This window comes from Tachypleus tridentatus, chromosome 7 (genome assembly GCF_004210375.1).
Source record: "Tachypleus tridentatus isolate NWPU-2018 chromosome 7, ASM421037v1, whole genome shotgun sequence".
Taxonomy (NCBI): Eukaryota; Metazoa; Arthropoda; class Merostomata; order Xiphosura; family Limulidae; genus Tachypleus; species Tachypleus tridentatus.
In genome coordinates, this window is record NC_134831.1 from 165,714,069 (window position 1) to 165,739,190 (window position 25,122).

Sequence of the window (25,122 nt, forward strand, 5' to 3'; positions counted from 1 at the left end):
AGTTTTTGTAAAGGTCTTTAAATTACTATACGACCGAATATTCCATTCTGGTTTAGTATTCTTGATACTGTAGGTTTGGACACTTTTCCGTCATTTCTTACATGGTTGTGTATCTCATGCTTGAGATCAGTAACAGTCTTACTTCTGTGCCAAAGGCTGCATAAATGAAGATACTTAACATCAGTTTCATTGAGTTTAGGTGTTCTGCCTCTTCCTTTGCTACTTTCAAACGTACCTGTCTCGGTCTCACGATCTAAGTTGTACATGACAGAGTTTAGGAAGAATTTCAAAGTCTACAGCAATTTATCAAAGAGTCCAACCAGCATTACGTAAAGCATTTATGTAAACTCTCTGTTCTATTAACAATTCTCTACACTTTTGGGACCGTGGCATGGCAACAAAACTTAATGTGCAGTATTAAACATTGTTTTTATCAAGGTTTATTTGTAGAGTGCTATTAAACTGATTCCTTCTAGCATATATCGGTACCAAGTGCTAACTCCTTGCTAGTTTCTTTCTATATAATTAAGACACTGCTTGGGGTGCCATGACAGTTGTTTCAGACCGTAAATTTGATCAGTACGTTCATTCAAGCAGGACCCTTATGGCATAACTTTGATACAAGTACACATGAGTTCTATAGAATGATAAGTATTCTTACTCTGACTCATTCAGTTGTCAACAGAGATCAGTGAAACATTACCACAATGACATAGAAGAATTAGCCACATAAAATGGGAGGAATAACAAAATATTGTCTTGTCCTAACACACTACTGTAAGTCACCTAAAAATTAAGATTTTATTTTATAAACCGTATTAGAAGGAGAATCCAAGCTTCCAAATACAGAAACTTAATGACATCTTAAATTAACATTTGGTTTTAAATCCAGATGGAATCCTCAATAGTCGTTGCAGTTGAAATTAATTAGGTAGGATTAGAGTAACTTATTCTATAAGACTATTTTCCCATTGTCTTAGTTATATTTCTGTGCGCCAACAATACCAGGAGTGGGGTGCATGTATATCCGATCAAGATCTCTATCAGCTTACTCTCAAATTGAAATTATTATAAGCAGGATTAGAGTAAGTTAATCTATGAGAGATTGGGCATGGTAAGATTCATGAATTGAAAGGGTTTGACCTCCTGAGTCCAAAACTGTAATAAAATCTCAAATTGGTCAAGAGTTGACCAAGCTAAAAGTTAATACTCAAAATCAACAACAACTCGGAACCAATCTATGAGGCGCAGATAGCCTAGTTACTGTGCGCCATAAAACGCCAAACCCACCCATCCAATCTATGAGCTGCTACGCTGCGACTAAAAATAATGTTAGTTGGTTTGGTTTTTGAATTTCGCGCAAAACTACACGAGAGCTATCTGTGCTAACCGTCCCTAATTTAGTAGTGTAAGACTAAAGGGAAGGTAGCTAATCATCACCACCCAACACCAACTCTTGAACTACTCTTTTACCAACGAATAGTGGGATTGACCGTCACATTATAACGCTCCCATGGCTGAAAGGGCGAGCATGTTTGGTGCGACGGTGATTCGAACCCGCGACCCTCGAATTACAAGTTGAACGCTTGAACCCACCTGGCCATGCCGGGCCTAATAATGTTAGACAAATAAGTTTGTTGTATCATCCTAATATAACATTTAGTTTAAAAAATGGTGTTGTCTAACACGTCCAAAATTCTTTATATTATCCTCAAGTTACATTTGTTTTAAAATATAGTGCCAGACAGGGAGAGGTGATGGATCAAATCTGTTAAACCCTCAAAAGCCGTTGTGACGATTAAATGTGTAACAACAACAACAAAAATACTTAGGAATTTTGTCCTTTGATTTGTTGTTGGTTTCAATTAAGCACAGAGCTACATAATGGGTAATTTGTGCTCTACCCACCACAGGTATAGAAACCCGGTTTGTAGTGGTGTAACTCCGCAAACATACGGCCGTGCCATTGTGGCTTGTCTTTCAATACTGGTTGGCTGTTAAGCAGAAAGTTACACAAAGGGCTACGTGCGCTCTCGCCACCACGGTTATAGAAACACGATTTTTTAGCGTTGTAAAATGTAGAATGAATTGTAAGGCTTTTTCAAAATATCAATGTATCAGATGACATTGTTCATTTAGTTTCTATAAAAAGAAAAACAAAAGAAAAAACCAACTGTTATAAATCTAAATATCATCTAGACAATAAATGGTTATAAATAAAGTCTATAATAAATATTCCATAATTAAGTCTTAATAAAGTATAGTTAATATGCTTTATTAATTTCAAGTTATAGTCTTAAATCGAAAAGAGAAATACGAAGTCTAAGAAACAATGTATGTTAATTTAAATTTTAAACAAATATAATACATATATATGAATATAATAAAATTGCTTTGTTTAGGTTTAAACATGTACGATGTAAATATTTTTTCGTTTGTTGAATTTTGTGCAAAGCTATTCAAGGGTTATCTGCACTACCCGTCTCCAATTTCGAAGAGATAAAGAGGGAGGACACTAGTCAAGATCACCCACCACCAACTCTTGGGCGAATATTTTAAAGCAAATAGTTGGATTGACTATCATATTATAATGACCCCATGGCCGAACGTAAGAGCACGTTTGATGAAGGAATTCGAACTCACAAACCACTGACTGGGAAACAAGTGCTCTCACCATCTGGCCATGGCATGTCACAATCCTAAGAAGAAAATAAACATTGGGGAAATCTTACCGAATATAAAATATAAGGTGCAAGAATCGTGCCAACCCAAGCAATGGTAGAACTGCCGGCAATTCCAACAGATCTGACAGGAGTTGGATAAAGTTCTGCTGCCTGCTGTCCTATAACCATGAGGGCACCAGAAGAGCCGAATTTCCCCACTAGGGACCCAATAGTGAAACCAACACCAATCTCTGTAATAAACCAAATACAAATATTAATAATAAAGTAAAATCAAACAAGGAAACAAAAGTATTTAACTGAAATAATATCTTGTGGATTCAATATTATTTACACAACAGGATAATTATTATATAAAATAGTATTTTGAGATGACTGGTTTAATAAATAAATATTAAACAAACACTCTATAAATAACTTGATATTGGTGAAAATAAATAGTAATGTAAAACAGTACAGTAATAATATTAAGATGGTTTCATTTCGTGCAAATCTATACGAGTCCAACCTGACTCTGGTTTAGCAGTGTAAGACTAAAGGGAAGACAGCACCTCTCACCACCAACTCTTGGACTACTCTTTTACCAACGAATAGTGCGGTTCACCGTCACATCATAATGCACCAACGGCTGTATACCAACTACTGAAGAATGATCACATTACCAACGGAGAGATGTTAGTTTGTATACCAACTACTGAAGAATGATCACATTACCAACGGAGAGATGTTAGTTTGTATACCAACTACTGAAGAATGATCACATTACCAACGGAGAGATGTTAGTTTGTATACCAACTACTGAAGAATGATCAATTACCAACGGAGAGATGTTAGTTTGTATATCAACTACTGAAGAATGATCACATTACCAACGGAGAGATGTTAGTTTGTATACCAACTACTGAAGAATGATCACATTACTAATGGAAAGATGTTAGTTTGTATACCAACTACTGAAGAATGATCACATTACCAATGGAAAGATGTTAGTTTGTATACCAACTACTGAAGAATGATCACATTACCAACGGAGAGATGTTAGTTTGTATACCAACTACTGAAGAATGATCACATTACCAACGGAGAGATGTTAGTTCGTATACAAACTACTGAAGAATGATCACATTACTAATGGAAAGATGTTAGTTTGTATACCAACTATTGAAGAATGATCACATTACCAACGGAGAGATGTTAGTTTGTATACCAACTACTGAAGAATGATCACATTACCAACGGAGAGATGTTAGTTTGTATACCAACTACTGAAGAATGATCACATTACCAACGGAGAGATGTTAGTTTGTATACCAACTACTGAAGAATGATCACATTACCAACGGAGAGATGTTAGTTCGTATACAAACTACAAAAGAATGATGACATTACCAACGCAGAGATGTTAGTTTGTATACCAATTATTGAAGAATGATTACATTATCAAGGAGAGATGTTAGTTTGTATACCAACTACTGAAGAATGATCACATTACCAACGGAGAGATGTTAGTTTGTATACCAACTACTGAAGAATGATCACATTACCAACGGAGAGATGTTAGTTTGTATACCAACTACTGAAGAATGATCACATTACTAATGGAAAGATGTTAGTTTGTATACCAACTACTGAAGAATGATCACATTACCAACGGAGAGATGTTAGTTCGTATACAAACTACAAAAGAATGATGACATTACCAACGCAGAGATGTTAGTTTGTATACCAATTATTGAAGAATGATTACATTATCAAGGAGAGATGTTAGTTTGTATACCAACTACTGAAGAATGATCACATTACTAATGGAAAGATGATAGTTTGTATACCAACTACTAAAGAATGATCACATTACCAACGGAGAGATATTAGTTCGTATACAAACTACTAAAGAATGATCACATTACCAATGGAAAGATGTTAGTTTGTATACCAACTACTAAAGAATGATCACATTACCAACGCAGAGATGTTAGTTTGTATACCAACTACTGAAGAATGATCACATTACTAATGGAAAGATGTTAGTTTGTATACCAACTACTGAAGAATGATCACATTACCAATGGAAAGATGTTAGTTTGTATACCAACTACTGAAGATTGATCACATTACCAACGGAGAGATGTTAGTTCGTATACAAACTACTAAAGAATGATCACATTACCAACGCAGAGATGTTAGTTTGTATACTAATTATTGAAGAATGATTACATTACCAACGGAGAGATGTTAGTTTGTATACTAGCTTCTGAAGAATGATTCTGGGTTAATTGTATTTTCAGTATAATTCAAACACCTCCTTAAATATTGATTGTTATGACAAGAAGGTCAATATCACTATTTATTTTAAGAAATCAAGTCAGTAATTAACTTTTAAGAAAACTAAAACAATAATTTCATTGTTATTTATCATTACTAATTATTGTAGAAGAATATAACAAATAATTAACAGGTTTACCTTTGCCCATTTTATCCTCAAGAAGTGTTATTCCAATAGCATGTAAGATGTTAAATGTAACAGGTTAACCATAAACAGATATATCCCCAACAAATACTTCTGTAAATCACTCTCTATAATAAGATATAAAACGTAATCCAATAGTTTGTTGTTGTTTTTTCATCCTTTATTGTTTAAAATACCAAAATATTCTAACTATTAATAAGTAGCTAATTTCCAATATAATTACGAATAATTCTTGGCCAGTCGTTCTGTGTTACTAACATGTAGCACATTTGTCAATTTGTATCATTTTGGACGTAGTCAAGAAGCTGGTTTATTTGTTTTTGAATTTCGCGCAAAGCAACATGAGGGCTATTTGCGCTATCCGTCCCTAATTTAGCAGTGTAAGGCTAGATGGAAGGCAGCTAGTCATCACCACCCACCGCCAAGTCTTGGGCTACTCTTTTACCAACGATTAGTGGGATTTACCGTCACATTATAACGCCCCCACGGCTGGAAGGGCGAGCATGTTTGGTATGACAGGGATTCGAACTTGCGACCCTCGAATTATGAGCCGTGTGCCTTAACCACCTGGCCTTGCTGGACCCTAGTAGTTGTTTTTTTTTGTTTTTTTTTTGGAATTTCGCACAAAGCAACTCGAGGGCTATCTGTGCTAGCCGCCCCTAATTTAGCAGTGTAAGACTAGAGGTGTCATCACCACCCACCGCCAACTCTTGGGCTACTCTTTTACCAACGAATAGTGGGATTGACCGTCACATTATAACGTCCCAACGGCTAGGAGGGCGAACATGTTTTGGCGCGACTCGGGCGCGAACCCGCGACCCTCAGATTACGAAGCGCACGCCTTAACGCGCTAGGCCATGCCAGGCCTCCCTAGTAGTTAGTGTACTAGACTGTGAATCTTGGGGTTCATGGTTTGCATCTTGTTACTGTAAAATCGCACTGTACATTTTGGGGCTGTGAACGCATTGCACAAATGATGGCCAAAGTCTATTAGTTGATTAGAGTTGATTACTGTTTTCCCTCTAGTCTAGTTCAAAATTATGAATGTTCAGCGCAGATAGCCCCTGCATAGCCTTGCCCAGATATCCTCTAAATTTTTTTTCTTCTCTGTAGCAGTGTATTTATGACTGCTGAGTAATTCTAATTGAATTGTGCCCCATTTCATTCCTACACTTATCCTAGATTAAAATAAACATATTTTTCCAACTCGTTTATGCTATTAATGATGTATATCTTTCTGCAATGTAGGCATTTCATGTGTTATTGATAAAAAACGTTTTACTTACCCGAGTAAACGTAGATGTTATATTACTTACTCGAGTATACGACTGTTGGAATCAAAGCACTAAGACCAACCATGAACATCAACCCAACATTGGTCCATCGTCGTCCTAACTTTTCCATTAGATACCAACAAAGGAAATAAGATGGTAGTTCAACAATTCCGAGTAGGAAGAAGTTGATGAATTCGTTGCCATAGAGATTTGTGACATTAAGCTGTAGACTGTTGTACGCTATAGAGATAGATATCCTGAAAAAAAAATATAAGTTGAAGACATCAGGTTTATAAAGATAGCACACCAAACTTATGAAAGTATAAAACATCAAAGTTATATATATGTAGTAGAGACGGCTGATATGAGAATAGAAAATTTTCATTTGAAAAATACAAAACGAATGACAACGTTAGGTAGGTCATCATCAAGTTATGAATGACATTGAGTCACGTGTCCTAGAGATATCAGTAATGATCTATGTAAAATTATTAGAGTCGTTGTAAATAATTAACCTATTATATGTTAGTTAACATTATCTAGTAATTAGTACAGATATAAAAGTGTTCCTTGGTGCTGATTTAATGTGGGTTTAATTTCTTTTATTAGAAGAAATTCTTTATTTTTTTGTTTGTTCACTTTGGTTCTTTACTTAATATGTTCGTGTTCTTTGTTGCTATTTGAGATATAATATTCAAGAACATGGAAGGGTGACTTGTTTGTGTTCCTTAAACCTGGTTTCCATTTTCAGCTTGTTTCTCCTATATGTAAATCACGTCAGTTGTTACCTTGTACTTTGTACATGACGTTGGTATTATAATTGTAAGGGTAGTTTTTACATAGCATAAATTTTATTTGTATGCCTGGTTTTTAAATGAATTTAGTGTTTACTGGAGTGTTATGGTTATGAGTTTCTCCAAATGTTGTTTTGTCGCTATTATCTAGAATGTATGGTAGTGTTTTGCTGTTTGATTTTTTCATTGTCCTGTGGACTGTGTTGTTAGTTAAGACTCCTGCTTTTGTAGAATATTTATCCATGTTGATAAGGTCCTGTTTTAGTTGACTGACTTCTTTGTTAAGGTTGTGTGGTGATCAAAGTCTTGTGGCTGTGTTTATTAGTATGTTCAGTTTTAGTTTTGTTTCTTGTGCCGAATTCCAGGGAATGTATAATCTACACGACTCATTTTCTGTGGATTTTTGTTTTAAACTGTGTATTTGTTCTTGTGATATTAAGGTTTAGAAATGCTAGTTGTTGATCGTTTTGTATTCACTGGTGAAATTAATATTTGGGTGTGTGGAGTTGATGTGCTTTAAAAAGTTACGTGCGTGTTCTATAGATGTGAATAAAGTAAATTTATCATATACATATCTCTACCAGTATAATGATGGGTGTAAGGCTGAACTGATTCAATCTGTGTTATAATAATGTTGGCTAGAACTGGGGACACCGGATTGCCCATACTTAAACCATTTATTTGTATGTAGTATAACAGTTTAAATATTTACATCCCCAACATAATCTTATACCTATCATTACTGAAATCTCTACAACACGTGATCATTAACGGTTACTCTTTTCAATGTTGTTCCCAACCTGATGATGACCCAAGGAGGTTGAAACGTTGTTACTTGTTTTGTGCTTCTCAAATAAGGGTTTCCTATTTAGTCGTTTCTACTATTACATATACATGTGTGTGTGTGTACATACATATATATATGTACACCCACAATTCAAGTGGGTTCCTTTCCACATGAATCAGTTATAAACCTATAAATACATAAGAGTTATGAAAATATAAATAAATCAGTTATATCTATATAAACATATCAAAGTTGTAACAATATAAATACTTCAAAGTAATGTAAATATAAATGTCAGATTTATGAACATTTGATTAAACCAGAATTATGTAGAAATACATTCATTAAAACTGTTTAAAATATAAGTACATTAGTTTCGTATTATTATATGAAGGGATTCACTTATCATAGTAAGACGTCTTAAGTTGATATCACAAACATTTTCCATTGTTTACATATAACAAATTTTGTTGTACAATTCTAGCTCCTATGCTAGTAGTTCAAAACAACAGCTTTTGCTTTTTCTTGTAAATAAAGCATATCACATTGTTTATTAATTGTTACTTTTTATATTCATTTATTGTTATATTTTTATTATAAATATTGCTTTGTATAGTCAGGTTAAAATACGTATTTAGAAATAACCAAAATATCTCATGTCAAGCTAGTCGATTCTTGTGAGATAATATTGGAATTACGACCAAAAATATGAATAATGGCGAGAGCACCCAATTAACGAAATCTATACATAGCTAACTATAATGGTAGACACTTTATTTTCAGTTTCTTTACTAGACATTATAAAACGAGATATTATCTCTCCAACGCTTCATAAAACAATATATTTTAATTACAACACGTTATAAAATACGGGTGGCCAAACTGCGGCTCTTTAACATACAATGTGCGGCTCCCGGAAATATGTTAGCTGATCTCCTTTTAGTATCACAATTAATATAAAAAGTAAATAAAAAAATTAAGCTTTATGATTATTTACCGGGTATCAATTGAAAGACCACCGGATAAAAACGTAAGTTTAATGTTCATGGTGAGTAAATATATTTAATAATTTAAATAATAATTTTAATGCTAGATTTAAAACAGGGATCAAATAACTTTCAAAACAGCAAGGATCAGAGAGGAATTGTGTTGAAGAATCAGTAATCATACAAGCAAAAAATACTGAGGAATTGTACTGGAGAATCAGTAATAATACCAGCAAGGATTACAGAAGAATTGTGTTGGACAATCAGTAATCATACAAGCCATAACTACAGAGAAATTGTACTGGAGAATCAGCAATCATACAAGCAAGAATTACAGACGAATTGTGTTGGAGAATCAGTAATAATACAAATAAAGATTACAGAGGAATTGAGTTGGAGAATCAGCAATCATACAAGCAAGAATTACAGACGAATTGTGTTGGAGAATCAGTAATAATACAAATAAAGATTACAGAGGAATTGAGTTGGAGAATCAGTAATCATACAAGCAAGAATTACAGAGGAATAGTGTTGGAGAATCAGTAATAATACAAGCAAGGATTACAGAGGAATTGAGTTGGAGAATCAGTAATAATACAAGCAAGGATTTAGAAAAATTGAGTTGGAGAATCAGTAATCATACAAGCAATAATTATAGAGAAATTGTACTAGAGAATTAGTAATCCTACAAGCAAGGATTACAGAGGAATTGAGTTGGAGAATCAGTAATCATACAAGCAAGAATTACAGAGAAATTGTACTAGAGAATTAGTAATCATACAAGCAAGGATTATAGAGGAATTGTACGAGAGAATCAGTAATCATACAAGCAAGGAATATTGAGAAATTGTACTAGAGAATCAGTAATCATACAAGCAAAGATTACAGAGGAATTGTGTTGGAGAATCAGTAAAAATACAAGAAAGGATTACAGAGGAATTGTACAAGAGAATCAGTAATCATACAAGCAAGAATTACAGAGAAATTGTACAAGAGAATCAGTAACATACAAGCAAGAATTACAGACGAATTATGTTGGAGAATCAATAATAATACAAGCAAGGATTACGGAAGAATTGTGTTGGAGAATCAGTAATCACAAAAGCAAGAATTACAAAGGAATTGTGTTGGAGAATCAGCAATAATACAAGCAAGGATTACAGAGAAATGGTGTTGGAGAATCAGTAATCATACAAGCAATAATTACAGAGGAATTGTACTAGAGAATTAGTAATCATACAAGCAAGGATCACAGAGGAATTGTACTAGAGAATTGGTAATCATACAAGCAAGGAATATTTAGGAATTGCACTGGAGAATCAGTAATCATACAAACAAGAATTACAGAGGAATTGTTTTGGAGAATCAGTAATCATACAAGCAAGAATTACAGATGAATTGTACCAGAGAATTAGTAATCATACAAGCAAGGATTATAGAGGAATTGTATGAGAAAATCAGTAATCATACAAGCAAGAATTACATATGAATTGTACTGGAGAATCACTAATCATACAAGCAAAGATTACAGAGGAATTGTGTTGGAGAATCAGTAATAATACAAGAAAGGATTACAGAGCAATTGTACTAAAGAATCAATAATTATACAAACAAGAATTACAGAGGAATTGTACTAGAGAATAAGTAACATACAATCAAGGATTACAGACGAATTGTGTTGGAGAATCAGTGATAATAAAAGCAAGGATTACAGAAGAATTGTGTTGGAGAATCAGTAATCATACAAGCAAAAATTACAAAGGAATTGCACTAGAGAATCAGTAATCATACAAGCAAGGAATATTTAGTAATTGTACTGGAGAATCAGTAATCATACAAGCAAGGAATATTTAGGAATTGTACTGAAGAATTAGGTTTAATACAAGCAAGGAATACAGAGGAATTGTGTTGGAGAATCAGTAATCATACAAGCAAGAATTACAGAGGAATAGTGTTGGAGAATCAGTAATCATACAAGCAAGGAATATTTAGGAATTGCACTGGAGAGTCAGTAATCATACAAGCAAGGATAACAGAGGAATTGTGTTGCAGAATCAATAATCATACAAGCAAGAATTACAAAGGAATAGTGTTGGAGAATCAGTAATAATACAAGCAAGGAATACAGAAGAATTGTGTTGGAGAATCAGTAATAATACAAACAAAGAATATTTAGGAATTGCACTGGAGAATCAGTAATCATACAGGCAAGGATTACAGAGGAATTGTACTAGAGAATTAGTAATGATACCAGAAAGGAATACTTAGAAATAGCACTGGAGAATCAGAAATCATACAAGCAAGGATTACAGAGGAATTGTGTTGGAAGATCAGTAATCATACAAGCAAGAATTACAGAGGAATAGTGTTGGAGAATCAGTAATCATAGAAGCAAGGATTACAGAGGAATTGTGTTGGAGAATCAGTAATCATATAAGCAAGGATTATAGAGGAATTGTACGAGAAAATCAGTAATCATACAAGCAAGGAATATTTAGGAATTGCACTCAAGAATCAGGTTTAATACAAGCAAGGAATATTTAGGAATTACACTGGAGAATCAGTAATCATACAAGCAAGGATAACAGAGGAATTGTGTTGGAGAATCAATAATCATACAAGAAAGAATTACAAAGGAATAGTGTTGGAGAATCAGTAATAATACAAGCAAGGAATACAAAAAAATTGTGTTGGAGAATCAGTAATAATACAAGCAATAATTACAGAGGAATTGTACAAGAAAATTAGTAATCATACAAGGAAGGATTACAGAAAATTGCACTAGAGAATCAGTAATAATACAAGCAAGGAATATTTAGGAATTGCACTGGAGAATCAGTAATCATACAGGCAAGGATTACAGAGGAATTGTGTTGGAGAATCAGTAATCATACAAGCAAGAATTACAGAGGAATTGTCTTGGAGAATCAGTAATCATACAAGCAATAACTACAGAGGAATTGTACAAGAAAATTAGTAATCATACAAGGAAGGATTACAGAAAATTGCACTAGAGAATCAGTAATCCTATAAGCAAGGAATACTGAGGAGTTGTGTTGGAGAATCAGTAATCATACAAGCAATAATTACAAAGGAATTGTGTTGGAGAATCAGTAATCATACAAGGAAGAATTACTGAGGAATAGTGTTGGAGAATGGGTATTCATACAACCAAGGATTACAGAGGAATTATGTTGGGGAATCAGTAATCATACAAGGAAGAATTAGAGAGGAATAATGTTGAAGAATCAGTATTCATACAAGCAAGGATTACAGAGGCATTGTGTTGGGGAATCAGTAATCATACAAAAAAGGAATATTTAGAAATTGCACTGGAGAATCAGTAATCATATAAGCAAGGATTACAGAGGAATTGTGTTGGAGAATCAGCAATCATACAAGGAAGAATTACAGAGGAATAGTGTTGGAGAATCAGTATTCATACAAGCAAGGATTATAGAGGAATTGTACGAGAGAGTCAGTAATCATACATGCAAGGAATATTTTGTAATTGTACTGGAGAATCAGTAATCATACCAGTAAGGAATATTTACGAATTGTACTAAAGAATCATTAATAATACAAGCAAGGATTAGAAAGGAATTGTGATGGACAATCAGTAACAATACAAGCAAGGATACTAAGAAATTGTGCTGAAGAATCAGTAATCGTACAAGCAAGAATAACAGAGGAATTGTACTGGAGAATCAGTAAGAATACAAACAATAATTACAAAAGAATTGTACTAGAAAATTAGTAGTCATACAAGTTAGGATTGCAGAGGAATTGTACTAGAGAATCAGTAGTCATACAAAAAAGGAATATTTAGTAAATGTACTGGAGAATCAGTAATAATACAAGAAAGGATTAGAGAGGAATTGTGATGGATAATCACTAATAATACAAGCAAGGATTACTAAGAAATTGAGCTGGAGAATCAGTAATCATAGAAGCAAGAATTACAGAGGAATTGTGCTGGAGAATGAGTAATAATACAAGTAAGGATTACAGAGGAATTGTGTTAGAGAATCAGTAATGATACAAGCAATAATTACAGAGGAATTGTACTAGAGAATTAATAATAATACAAGAAAGGAATATTGAGTAATTGTAATGGAGAATCAGTAATAATACAAGAAAGGATTACAGAGGAATTGTACTAGAGAATCAGTAATCATACAAGCAAAAATTACAGAGGAATTGTTTTAGAGAAATAGTTATCATACAAGCAAGGAATATTTAGAATTGCACTGGAGAATCATTAATCATACAACAAATGACTACAGAGGAACTGTGTTGGAGAATCAGGAATAATACAAGGAAGGATTACAGAGAAATTGTGTTGGAGAATCAGTAATCATACAAGCAATGATTATAGAGAAATTTTACGAGAGAATAAGTAATCATACAAGCAAGAAATAATGAGGAATTCTACTGGAGAATCAGTAATAATACAAGCAAGGATTAGAGAAGAATTGGATTGAAAAATCAGAAATCATACAAGCAAGATTTACAGAGGAATAGTGTGTGAGAGCAGTAATCATACAAGAAAGGATTACAGAGAAACTGTTTTGGAGAATCAGTAATCATACAAGCAAGGATTATAGAGAAATTGTACGAGAGAATAAGTAATCATACAAGAAAGGAATAATGAGGAATTGTACTGGAGAATCAGTAATAATAGAAGAAAGGATTAGAGAGGAATTGTGATAGAGAATCAGTAATAATACAAGCAAGGATTATAGAGGAATTGTACTAGAGAATCAGTAACATACAAGCAAGGATTACAGAGGAATTGTGTTGGAGAATCAGTAATCATACAAGGAATAATTACAGAGGAATTGTACTAGAGAAATAGTAATCATACAAGCAGGAATATTTAGGATTTGCACTGGAGAATCAGAAATCATACATAGAAGAATTACAGAGGAATAGTGTTGAAGAACCAGTATTCATACAAGCAAGGATTACAGAGAAATTGTGTTGGGGAATCAGTAATCATACAAGCAATGATTATAGAGAAATTGTGTTGGGAAATCACTAATCATACAAGCAATGATTATAGAGGAATTGAACGAGATAATCAGTAATCATACAAGCAAGGAATATTGAGCAATTATACTGGAGAATCAGTAATTATAAAAGCAAAGAATATTTAAAAATTGCACTGGAGAATCAGTAATAATACATGAAAGGATAACAGAGGAATTATACCAGAGAATCCGTAATCATACAAGCAAGAATTATGGACGAATTCTGTTGGACAATCAATAATAATTCAAGCAAGGATTAAAGAGAAATTGTGTTGGAGAATCAGTAATAATACAAGCAAGAAATACTGAGGAATTGTACTGGAAAATCAGTAATAATACAAGAAATAATTAGAGAGGAATTGTGATAGAGAATCAGTAATAATACAAGCAAGGATTACAGAAAAAGTTTACTACAGAATCAGTAACTTACAAGCAAGGATTACAGAGGAATTGTGTTGGAAAATCAGTAATCATAGAAGCAATAATTACAGAGTAATTGTACTAGAGAATTAGTAATCATACAAACAAGGATTACAGAGGAATTGTGTTGGAGAATGAGTAATCATAGAAAGAAGAATTACAGAGGAATAGTGTTGGAGAATCAGTAATCATACAAGCAAAGATTATAGAGGAATTGTACAAGAGAATCAGTAATCATACATGCAAGGAATATTTTGTAATTGTACTGTAGAAGCAGTAATCATACAACCAAGAAATATTTAGGAATTGTACTGGAGAATCAGTAATAATACAAGCAAGGAATACTTAGAAATAGCACTGGAGAATCAGAAATCATACAAGCTAGGATTACAGAGGTATTGTGTTGGAAAATCAGTAATAATACAAGCAAGAATTACAGAGGAATAGTGTTGGAGAAACAGTAATCATAGAAACAAGGATTACAGAGGAATTGTGTTGGATAATCAGTAATCATATTAGCAAGGATTATAGAGGAATTGTACGAGGAAATCAGTAATCATACAAGTAAGGAATATTGAGTAATTGTAAAGGAGAATCAGTAATAATACAAGCAAGGATTAGAGAGGAATTGTGATGGAATATCAGTAATCATAGAAGCAATAATTACAGAGAAATTGTACTACAGAATTAGTAATCATACAAGCAAGGATTACAGAGGAATTGTGTTGGAGAATCAGTAATCATACAAGCAAGGATTACAGAGGAATTGTGTTGGAGAATAAGTAATCATACAAGGAAGAACTACAGAGGAATAGTGTTGGAGAATCAGTATTCATACAAGCAAGGATTACAGAGGAATTATGTTGGGGAATCAGTAATCATACAAGCAAGGATTATAGAGGAATTGTACAAGAGAATCAGTAATCATACATGCAAGGAATATTTTGTAATTGTACTGTAGAAGCAGTAATCATACAACCAAGAAATATTTAGGAATTGTGCTGGAGAATCAGTAATAATAGAAACAATATTTACAGAGGAATTGTAATAGAAAATTAGTAATAATACAAGCAAGGATTACAGAGGAATTGTAGTAAAGAATCAGTAATCATACAAACAAAGAATATTTAGGAATAGTACTGGAGAATCAGTAATAATAGAAGAAAGGATTAGATAGGAATTGTGATGGAGAATCAGTAATCAGACAAGCAAAAATTACAGAGGAATTGTACTAGAGAATTAGTAACATACAAGCAAGGATTACAGAGGAATTGTGTTGGAGAATCAGTAATCATACAAGCAATAATTACAGAGGAATTGTACTAGAGAAATAGTAATCATACAAGCAAAAAATATTTAGGATTTGCACTGGAGAGTCAGAAATCATACAAAGAAGAATTACAGAGGAATAGTGTTGAAGAACCAGTATTCATACAAGCAAGGATTACAGAGAAATTGTGTTGGGGAATCAGTAACTTACAAGCAAGGATTACAGAGGAATTGTGTTGGAAAATCAGTAATCATACAAGCAATAATTACAGAGGAATTGTACTAGAGAATCAGTAATCATAGAAGCAATATTTACAGAGGAATTGTACTAGAGAATTAGTAATCATACAAACAAGGATTACAGAGGAATTGTGTTGGAGAATCAGTAATCGTACAAAGAAGAATTACAGAGGAATAGTGTTGGAGAATAAGTATTCATACAAGCAAGGATTACAGAGGAATTGTGTTGGGGAATCAGTAATCATACAAGCAAAGATTATAGAGGAATTGTACAAGAGAATCAGTAATCATACATGCAAGGAATATTTTGTAATTGTACTGTAGAATCAGTAATCATACAAGCAAGAAATATTTAGGAATTGTACTGGAGAATCAGTAATAATACAAGCAAGGAATACTTAGAAATAGCACTGGAGAATCAGAAATCATACAAGCTAGGATTACAGAGGTATTGTATTGGAGAATCAGTAATAATACAAGCAAGAATTACAGAGGAATAGTGTTGGAGAATCAGTAATCATAGAAACAAGGATTACAGAGGAATTGTGTTGGAGAATCAGTAATCATATAAGCAAGGATTATAGAGGAATTGTACGAGAAAATCAGTAATCATACAAGTAAGGAATATTGAGTAATTGCACTGCAGAATAAGTAATGATACAAGCAAGAATTACAGAGGAATTGTACTAGAGAATTAATAATAATACAAGAAAGGAATATTGAGTAATTGTAATGGAAAATCAGTAATAATACAAGAAAGGATTACAGAGGAATTGTACTAGAGAATCAGTAATCATACAATCAAAAATTACAGAGGAATTTCACTAAAGAATTAGTAATCATAAAAGCAAGGAATAATTACGAATTGTACTGGAGAATCAGTAATAATACAGGCAAGGATTACAGAGGAATTGTGTTGGAGAATCAATAATCATACAGGCAAGAATTACAGAGGAATTGTGTTGGAGAATCAGTAATCATACAAGCAATAATTAAAGAGGAATTGTACAAGAAAATTAGTAATCATACAAGAAAGGATTACAGAAAATTGCAGTAGAGAATCAGTAATCATACAAGCAAGGAATATTTTGTAATTGTACTGTAGAAGCAGTAATCATACAACCAAGAAATATTTAGGAATTGTGTTGGAGAATCAGTAATAATTGAAACAATAATTACAGAGGAATTGTAATAGAAAATTAGTAATAATACAAGCTACGATTACAGAGGAATTGTAGTAGAGAATCAGTTATCATATAAACAAGGAATATTTAGGAATAGTACTGGAGAATCAGTAATAATAGAAGAAAGGATTAGATAGGAATTGTGATGGAGAATCAGTAATCAGACAAGCAAAAATTACAGAGGAATTGTACTAGAGAATTAGTAATCATACCAGCAAGGAATACTTAGAAATAGCACTGGAGAATCAGAAATCATACAAGCTAGGATTACAGAGATATTGTGTTGTAGAATGAGTAATCATACAAGCAAGAATTACAGAGGAATAGTGTTGGAGAATCAGTAATCATAGAAGCAAGGATTACAGAGGAATTTTGTTGGAGAATCAGTAATCATATTAGCAAGGATTATAGAAGAATTGTACGAGGAAATCAGTAATAATAGAAGCAAGGATTAGAGAGGAATTGTGATGGAATATCAGTAATCATAGAAGCAATAATTACAGAGGAATTTACTAGAGAATTAGTAATCATACAAGCAATAAATACAGAGGAATTGTACTAGAGAATTAGTAATCATACAAGCAAGGATTACAGAGGAATTGTGTTGGAGAATCAGTAATCATACAAGCAAGGATTACAAAGGAATTGTGTTGGAGAATCAGTAATCATACAAGGAAGAACTACAAGGAATAGTGTTGGAGAATCAGTATTCATACAAGCAAGGATTACAAAGGAATTGTGTTGGGGAATCAGTAATCATACAAGCAAGGATTATAGAGGAATTGTACAAGAGAATCAGTAATCATACATGCAAGGAATATTTTAAAATTGTACTGTGGAAGCAGTAATGATACAATCAAGAAATATTTAGGAATTGTGCTGGAGAATCAGTAATAATAGAAACAATATTTAGAGAGGAATTGTAATAGAAAATTAGTAATAATACAAGCAAGGATTACAGAGGAATTGTAGTAGAGAATCAGTAATCATACAAACAAAGAATATTTAGGAATAGTACTGGAGAATCAGTAATAATAGAAGAAAGGATTAGATAGGAATTGTGATGGAGAATCAGTAATCAGACAAGCAAAATTACAGAGGAATTGTACTAGAGAATCAGTAATCATACAAGCAAGAATTACAGAGGAATAGTGTTGGAGAATCAGTAATCATACAAGCAAGGATAACAGAGGAATTGTGTTGGAGAATCAATAATCATACAACCAAGAATTACAAAGGAATAGTGTTGGAGAATCAGTAATAATACAAGCAAGGAATAGAGAGGAATTGTGTTGGAGAATCAGTAATAATACAAGCAAAGAATATTTAGGAATTGCACTGGAGAATCAGTAATCACACAGGCAAGGATTACAGAGGAATTGTACTAGAGAATTAGTAATGATACCAGAAAGGAATACTTAGAAATAGTACTGGAGAATCAGAAATCATACAAGCAAGGATTACAGAGGAATTGTGTTGGAGAATCAGTAATCATACAAGCAAGAATTACAGACGAATAGTGTTGGAGAATCAGTAATCATAGAAGCAAGGATTACAGAGGAATTGTGTTGGAGAATCAGTAATCATATAAGCAAGAATTATAGAGGAATTGTACGAGAAAATCAGTAATCATAGAAGCAAGGAATATTTAGGAATTGCAGTGAAGAATCAGGTTTAATACACACAAGGAATATTTAGTAATTGCACTGGAGAATCATTAATCATACAGGCAAGGATTACACAGGAATTGTGTCGGAGAATCAGTAATCATACAAGCAAGAATTACAGAGGAATTGTGTTGGAGAATCAGTAATCATACAAGCAATAATTACAGAGGAATTGTACAAGAAAATTAGTAATCATACAAGGAAGGATTACAGAAAATTGCACTAGAGAATCAGTAATAATACAAGCAAGGAATATTTAGGAATTGCACTGGAGAATCAGTTATCATACAGGCAAGGATTACAGAGGAAAATTGTTGGAGAATCAGTAATCATACAAGGAAGAATTACAGAGGAATTGTGTTGGAGAATCAGTAATCATACAAGCAATAACTACAGAGGAATTGTAGAAGAAAATTAGTAATCATACAAGGAAGGATTACAGAAAATTGCACTAGAGAATCAGTAATCATATAAGCAAGGAATACTGAGGAGTTGTGTTGGAGAATCAGTAATCATACAAGCAATAATTACAAAGGAATTGTGTTGGAGAATCAGTAATCATACAAGGGAGAATTATAGAGGAATAGTGTTGGAAAATGGGTATTCATACAAGCAATGATTTCAGAGGAATTATGTTGGGGAATCAGTAATCATACAAGGAAGAATTACAGAGGAATAGTGTTGGAGAATCAGTATTCATACAAGCAAGGACTACAGAGGAATTGTACTAGAGAATCAGTAGTCATACAAAAAAGGAATATTTAGTAATTGTACTGGAGAATCAGTAATAATACAAGAAAGGATTAGAAAGGAATTGTGATGGATAATCACTAATAATACAAGCAAGGATTACTAAGAAATTGTGCTGGAGAATCAGTAATTATACAAGCAAGAATTACAGAGGAATTGTGCTGGAGAATGAGTAATAATACAAGTAAGGATTACAGAGGAATTGTGTTGGAGAATCAGTAATCATACAAGTAATAATTACAGAGGAATTGTACTAAAGAATTAATAATAATACAAGAAAGGAATATTGAGTAATTGTAATGGAGAGTCAGTAATAATACAAGAAAGGATTACAGAGGAATTGTACTAGAGAATCAGTAAACATACAAGAAAAAATTACAGAGGAATTGCACTAAAGAATCAGTAATCATAAAAGCAAGGAATATTTACGAATTGTACTGGAGAATCAGTAATAATACAAGCAAGGATTAGAGAGGAATTGTGATGGAGAATCAGTAATCATACAAGCAATAATTACAGAGGAATTGTTCTAGAGAAATAGTTATCATACAAGGAAGGAATATTTAGAATTGCACTGGAGAATCATTAATCATACAACCAATGACTACAGAGGAACTGTTTTGGAGAATCAGGAATAATACAAGGAAGGATTACAGAGAAATTGTGTTGGAGAATCAGTAATCATACAAGCAATGATTATAGAGAAATTGTGCGAGAGAATAAGTAATCATACAAGCAAGGAATAATGAGGAATTGTACTGGAGAATCAGTAATAATACAAGCAAGGATTAGAGAGGAATTGGATTGGAGAATCAGAAATCATACAAACAAGATTTACAGAGGAATAGTGTGTGAGAGCAGTAATCATACAAGAAAGGATTACAGAGAAACTGTTTTGGAGAATCAGTAATCATACAAGCAAGGATTATAGAGGAATTGTACGAGAGAATAAGTAATCATACAAGCAAGGAATAATGAGGAATTTTACTGGAGAATCAGTAATAATACAAGCAAGGATTATAAAGGAATTGTACTAGAGAATCAGTAACATACGAGCAAGGAATATGGAGGAATTGTGTTGGAGAATCAGTAATAATACAAGCAAAGAATATTTAGGAATTGCACTGGAGAATCAGTAATCATACAGGCAAGGATTACAGAGGAATTGTACTAGAGAATTAGTAATGATACCAGAAAGAAATACTTAGAAATAGCACTGGAGAATCAGAAATCATACAAGCAAGGATTACAGATGAATTGTGTTGGAGAATCAGTAATCATACAAGCAAGAATTACAGAGGAATAGTGTTGGAGAATCAGTAATCATAGAAGCAAGGATTACAGAGGAATTCTGTTGGAGAATCAGTAATCATATAAGCAAGGATTATAGAGGAATTATACAAGAAAATCAGTAATCATACAAGCAAGGAATATTTAGGAATTGCACTGAAGAATCAGGTTTAATACAAGCAAGGAATATTTAGGAATTACACTGGAGAATCAGTAATCATACAAGCAAGAATAACAGAGGAATTGTTTTGGAGAATCAATAATCATACAAGGAAGAATTACAAAAGAATAGTGTTGGAGAATCAGTAATAATACAAGCAAGGAATACAAAGGAATTGTGTTGAAGATTCGGTAATAATACAAGCAAGGAATATTTAGGAATTGCACTGGAGAATCAGTAATCATACAGGCAAGAATTACAGAGGAATTGTGTTGGAGAATCAGTAATCATACAAGCAAGAATTACAGAGGAATTGTGTTGGAGAATCAGTAATCATACAAGCAATAATTACAGAGGAATTGTACAAGAAAATTAGTAATCATACAAGGAAGGATTACAAAAAATTGCACTAGAGAATCAGTAATAATACAAGCAAGAAATATTTAGGAATTGCACTGGAGAATCAGTAATCATACAGGCAAGGATTACAGAGGAATTGTGTTGGAGAATCAGTAATCATACAAGCAAGAATTACAGAGGAATTGTGTTGGAGAATGGGTATTCATACAAGCAAGGATTACAAAGGAATTATGTTGGGGAATCAGTAATCATACAAGGAAGAATTACAGAGGAATAGTGTTGAAGAATCAGTATTCATACAAGCAAGGATTATAGAGGAATTGTACGAGAGAGTCAGTAATCATACAAGCAAGGAATATTTAGTAATTGTACTGGAGAATCAGTAATCATACAAGTAAGGAATATTTACGAATTGTACTAAAGAATCATTAATAATACAAGAAAGGATTAGAAAGGAATTGTGATGGACAATAAGTAACAATACAAGCAAGGATTACTAAGAAATTGTGCTGGAGAATCATTAATCGTACAAGCAAGAATAACTGAGGAATTGTACTGGAGAATCAGTAAGAATACAAACAATAATTACAGAAGAATTGTACTAGAAAATTAGTAATCATACAAGTTAGGAATACAGAGGAATTGTAATAGAGAATCAGTAGTCATACAAAAAAGGAATATTTAGTAATTGTACTGGAGAATCAGTAATAATACAAGAAAGGATTAGAGAGGAATTGGGATGGATAATCACTAATAATACACGCAAGGATTACTAAGAAATTGTGCTGGAGAATCAGTAATCATACAAGAAAGAATTACAGAGGAATTGTGCTGGAGAATGAGTAATAATACAAGTAAGGATTACAGAGGAATTGTGTTGGAGAATCAGTAATCATACAAGCAATAATTACAGAGGAATTGTACTAGAAAATTAATAATAATACAAGAAAGGAATATTGAGTAATTGTAATGGAGAATCAGTAATAATACAAGAAAGGATTACAGAGGAATTGTACTGGAGAATCAGTAATCATACAAGCAAAAATTACATAGGAATTGCAGTAAAGAATCAGTAATCATAAAAGCAAGGAATATTTACGAATTGTACTGGAGAATCAGTAATAATACAAGCAAGGATAAGAGAGGAATTGTGATGGAGAATCAGTAATAATAGAAGGAAGGATTACAAAAAATTGTATTGGAGAATCAGTAATCATACAAGCAATAATTACAGAGGAATTGTTGTAGAGAAATAGTTATCATACAAGCAAGGAATATTTAGAATTGCACTGGAGAATCAGTAATAATACAAGCAAGGATTATATAGGAATTGTACGAGAAAATAAGTAATCATACAAGCAAGGAATAATGAGGAATTGCACTGGAGAATCAGTAATCATACAGGCAAGAATTACAGAGGAATTGTGTTGGAGAATCAGTAATCATACAAGCAATAACTACAGAGGAATTGTACAAGAAAATTAGTAATCATACAAGGAAGGATTACAGAAAATTGCACTAGAGAATCAGTAATCATATAAGTAAGGAACACTGAGGAGTTGTGTTGGAGAATCAGTAATCATACAAGCAATAATTACAAAGGAATTGTGTTGGAGAATCAGTAATCATACAAGGAAGAATTACAGAGGAATAGTGTTGGAGAATGGGTATTCATACAAGCAAGAATTACAGAGGAATAGTTTTTAAGAATCAGTAATCATAGAAGCAAGGATTACAGAGGAATTGTGTTGGAGATTCAGTAATCATATAAGCAAGGATTATAGAGGAATTGTACAAGAAAATCAGTAATCATACAAGCAAGGAATATTTAGGAATTGCACTGAAGAATCAGGTTTAATACAAGCAAGGAATATTTAGGAATTACACTGGAGAATCAGTAATCATACAAGCAAGAATTACAGAGGAATTGTGTAGGAGAATCAGTAATCATACAAGCAAGAATTACAAAAGAATAGTGTTGGAGAATCAGTAATAATACAAACAAGGAATACAAAGGAATTGTGTTGGAGAATCAGTAATAATACAAGCAAGGAATATTTAGGAATTGCACTGGAGAATCAGTAATCATACAAGCAATAATTACAGAAGAATTGTACAAGAAAATTAGTAATCATACAAGGAAGGATTACAGAAAATTGCACTAGAGAATCAGTAATCATACAAGCAAGGAATACTGAGGAATTGTGTTGGAGAATCAGTAATCATACAAGCAATAGTTACAAAGGAATTGTGTTGGAGAATCAGTAATCATACAAGGAAGAATTACAGAGGAATAGTGTTGGAGAATCAGTAATCATACAAGCAAGGATTACAGAGGAATTATGTTGGAGAATCAGTAATCATACAAGGAAGAATTACAGAGGAATAGTGTTGAAGAATCAGTAATCATACAAGCAAGGATTACAGAGGCATTGTGTTGGGTAATCAGTAATCATACAAAAAAGTAATATTTAGAAATTGCTCTGGAGAATCAGTAATCATATAAGCAAGGATTACAGAGGAATTGTGTTGGAGAATCAGTAATCATACAAGAAAGAATTACAGAGGAATAGTGTTGGAGAATCAGTAATCATACAAGCAAGGATTATAGAGGAATTGTACGAGAGAGTCAGTAATCATACATGCAAGAAATATTTTGTAATTGTACTAAAGAATCAGTAATCATACCAGTAAGGAATATTTACGAATTGTACTAAAGAATCATTAATAATACAAGCAAGGATTACAAAGAAATTGTGCTGGAGAATCAGTAATCGTACAAGCAAGAATAACAGAGGAATTGTAGTGGAGAATCAGTAAGAATACAAACAATAATTACAGAAGAATTGTACTAGAAAATTAGTAATCATACAAGTTAGGAATACAGAGGAATTGTAATAGAGAATCAGTAGTCATACAAAAAAGGAATATTTAGTAATTGTACTGGAGAATCAGTAATAATACAAGAAAGGATTAGAGAGGAATTGGGATGGATAATCACTAATAATACACGCAAGGATTACTAAGAAATTGTGCTGGAGAATCAGTAATCATACAAGAAAGAATTACAGAGGAATTGTGCTGGAGAATGAGTAATAATACAAGTAAGGATTACAGAGGAATTGTGTTGGAGAATCAGTAATCATACAAGCAATAATTACAGAGGAATTGTACTAGAGAATTAATAATAATACAAGAAAGGAATATTGAGTAATTGTAATGGAGAATCAGTAATAATACAAGAAAGGATTACAGAGGAATTGTACTAGAGAATCAGTAATCATACAAGCAAAAATTACAGAGGAATTGCACTAAAGAATCAGTAATCATAAAATCAAGGAATATTTACGAATTGTACTGGAGAATCAGTAATAATACAAGCAAGGATTAGAGAGGAATTGTGATGGAGAATCAGTAATAATACAAGGAAGGATTACAAAAAATTGTATTGGAGAATCAGTAATCATACAAGCAATAATTACAGAGGAATTGTTCTAGAGAAATAGTTATCATACAAGGAAAGAATATTTAGAATTGCACTGGAGAATCAGTAATAATACAAGCAAGGATTAGAGAGGAATTGGATTGGAGAATCAGAAATCATACAAGCAAGATTTACAGAGGAATTGTGTTGGAGAATCAGTAATCATACAATCAATAATTACAGAGGAATTGTACAAGAAAATTAGTAATCATACAAGGAAGGATTACAGAAAATTGCACTAGAGAATCAGTAATCATACAAGCAAGGAACACTGAG

General features: G+C 32.8%; 1 protein-coding gene across 1 annotated transcript in view; it reads right to left on the bottom strand.

The window, feature by feature from the left end:
- LOC143257133 (organic cation transporter 1-like) overlaps positions 1-25,122 on the bottom strand; it is a 119,902-nt gene that overhangs the window by 5,772 nt on the left and 89,008 nt on the right. The window contains exons 7-8 of the mRNA XM_076515413.1: positions 6,465-6,679; positions 2,733-2,914 (exon numbers count right to left, since the gene is read on the bottom strand). Of these exons, the coding sequence (XP_076371528.1) occupies positions 2,733-2,914; positions 6,465-6,679 (397 nt within the window). The remainder of the gene's footprint in view (positions 1-2,732; positions 2,915-6,464; positions 6,680-25,122) is intronic.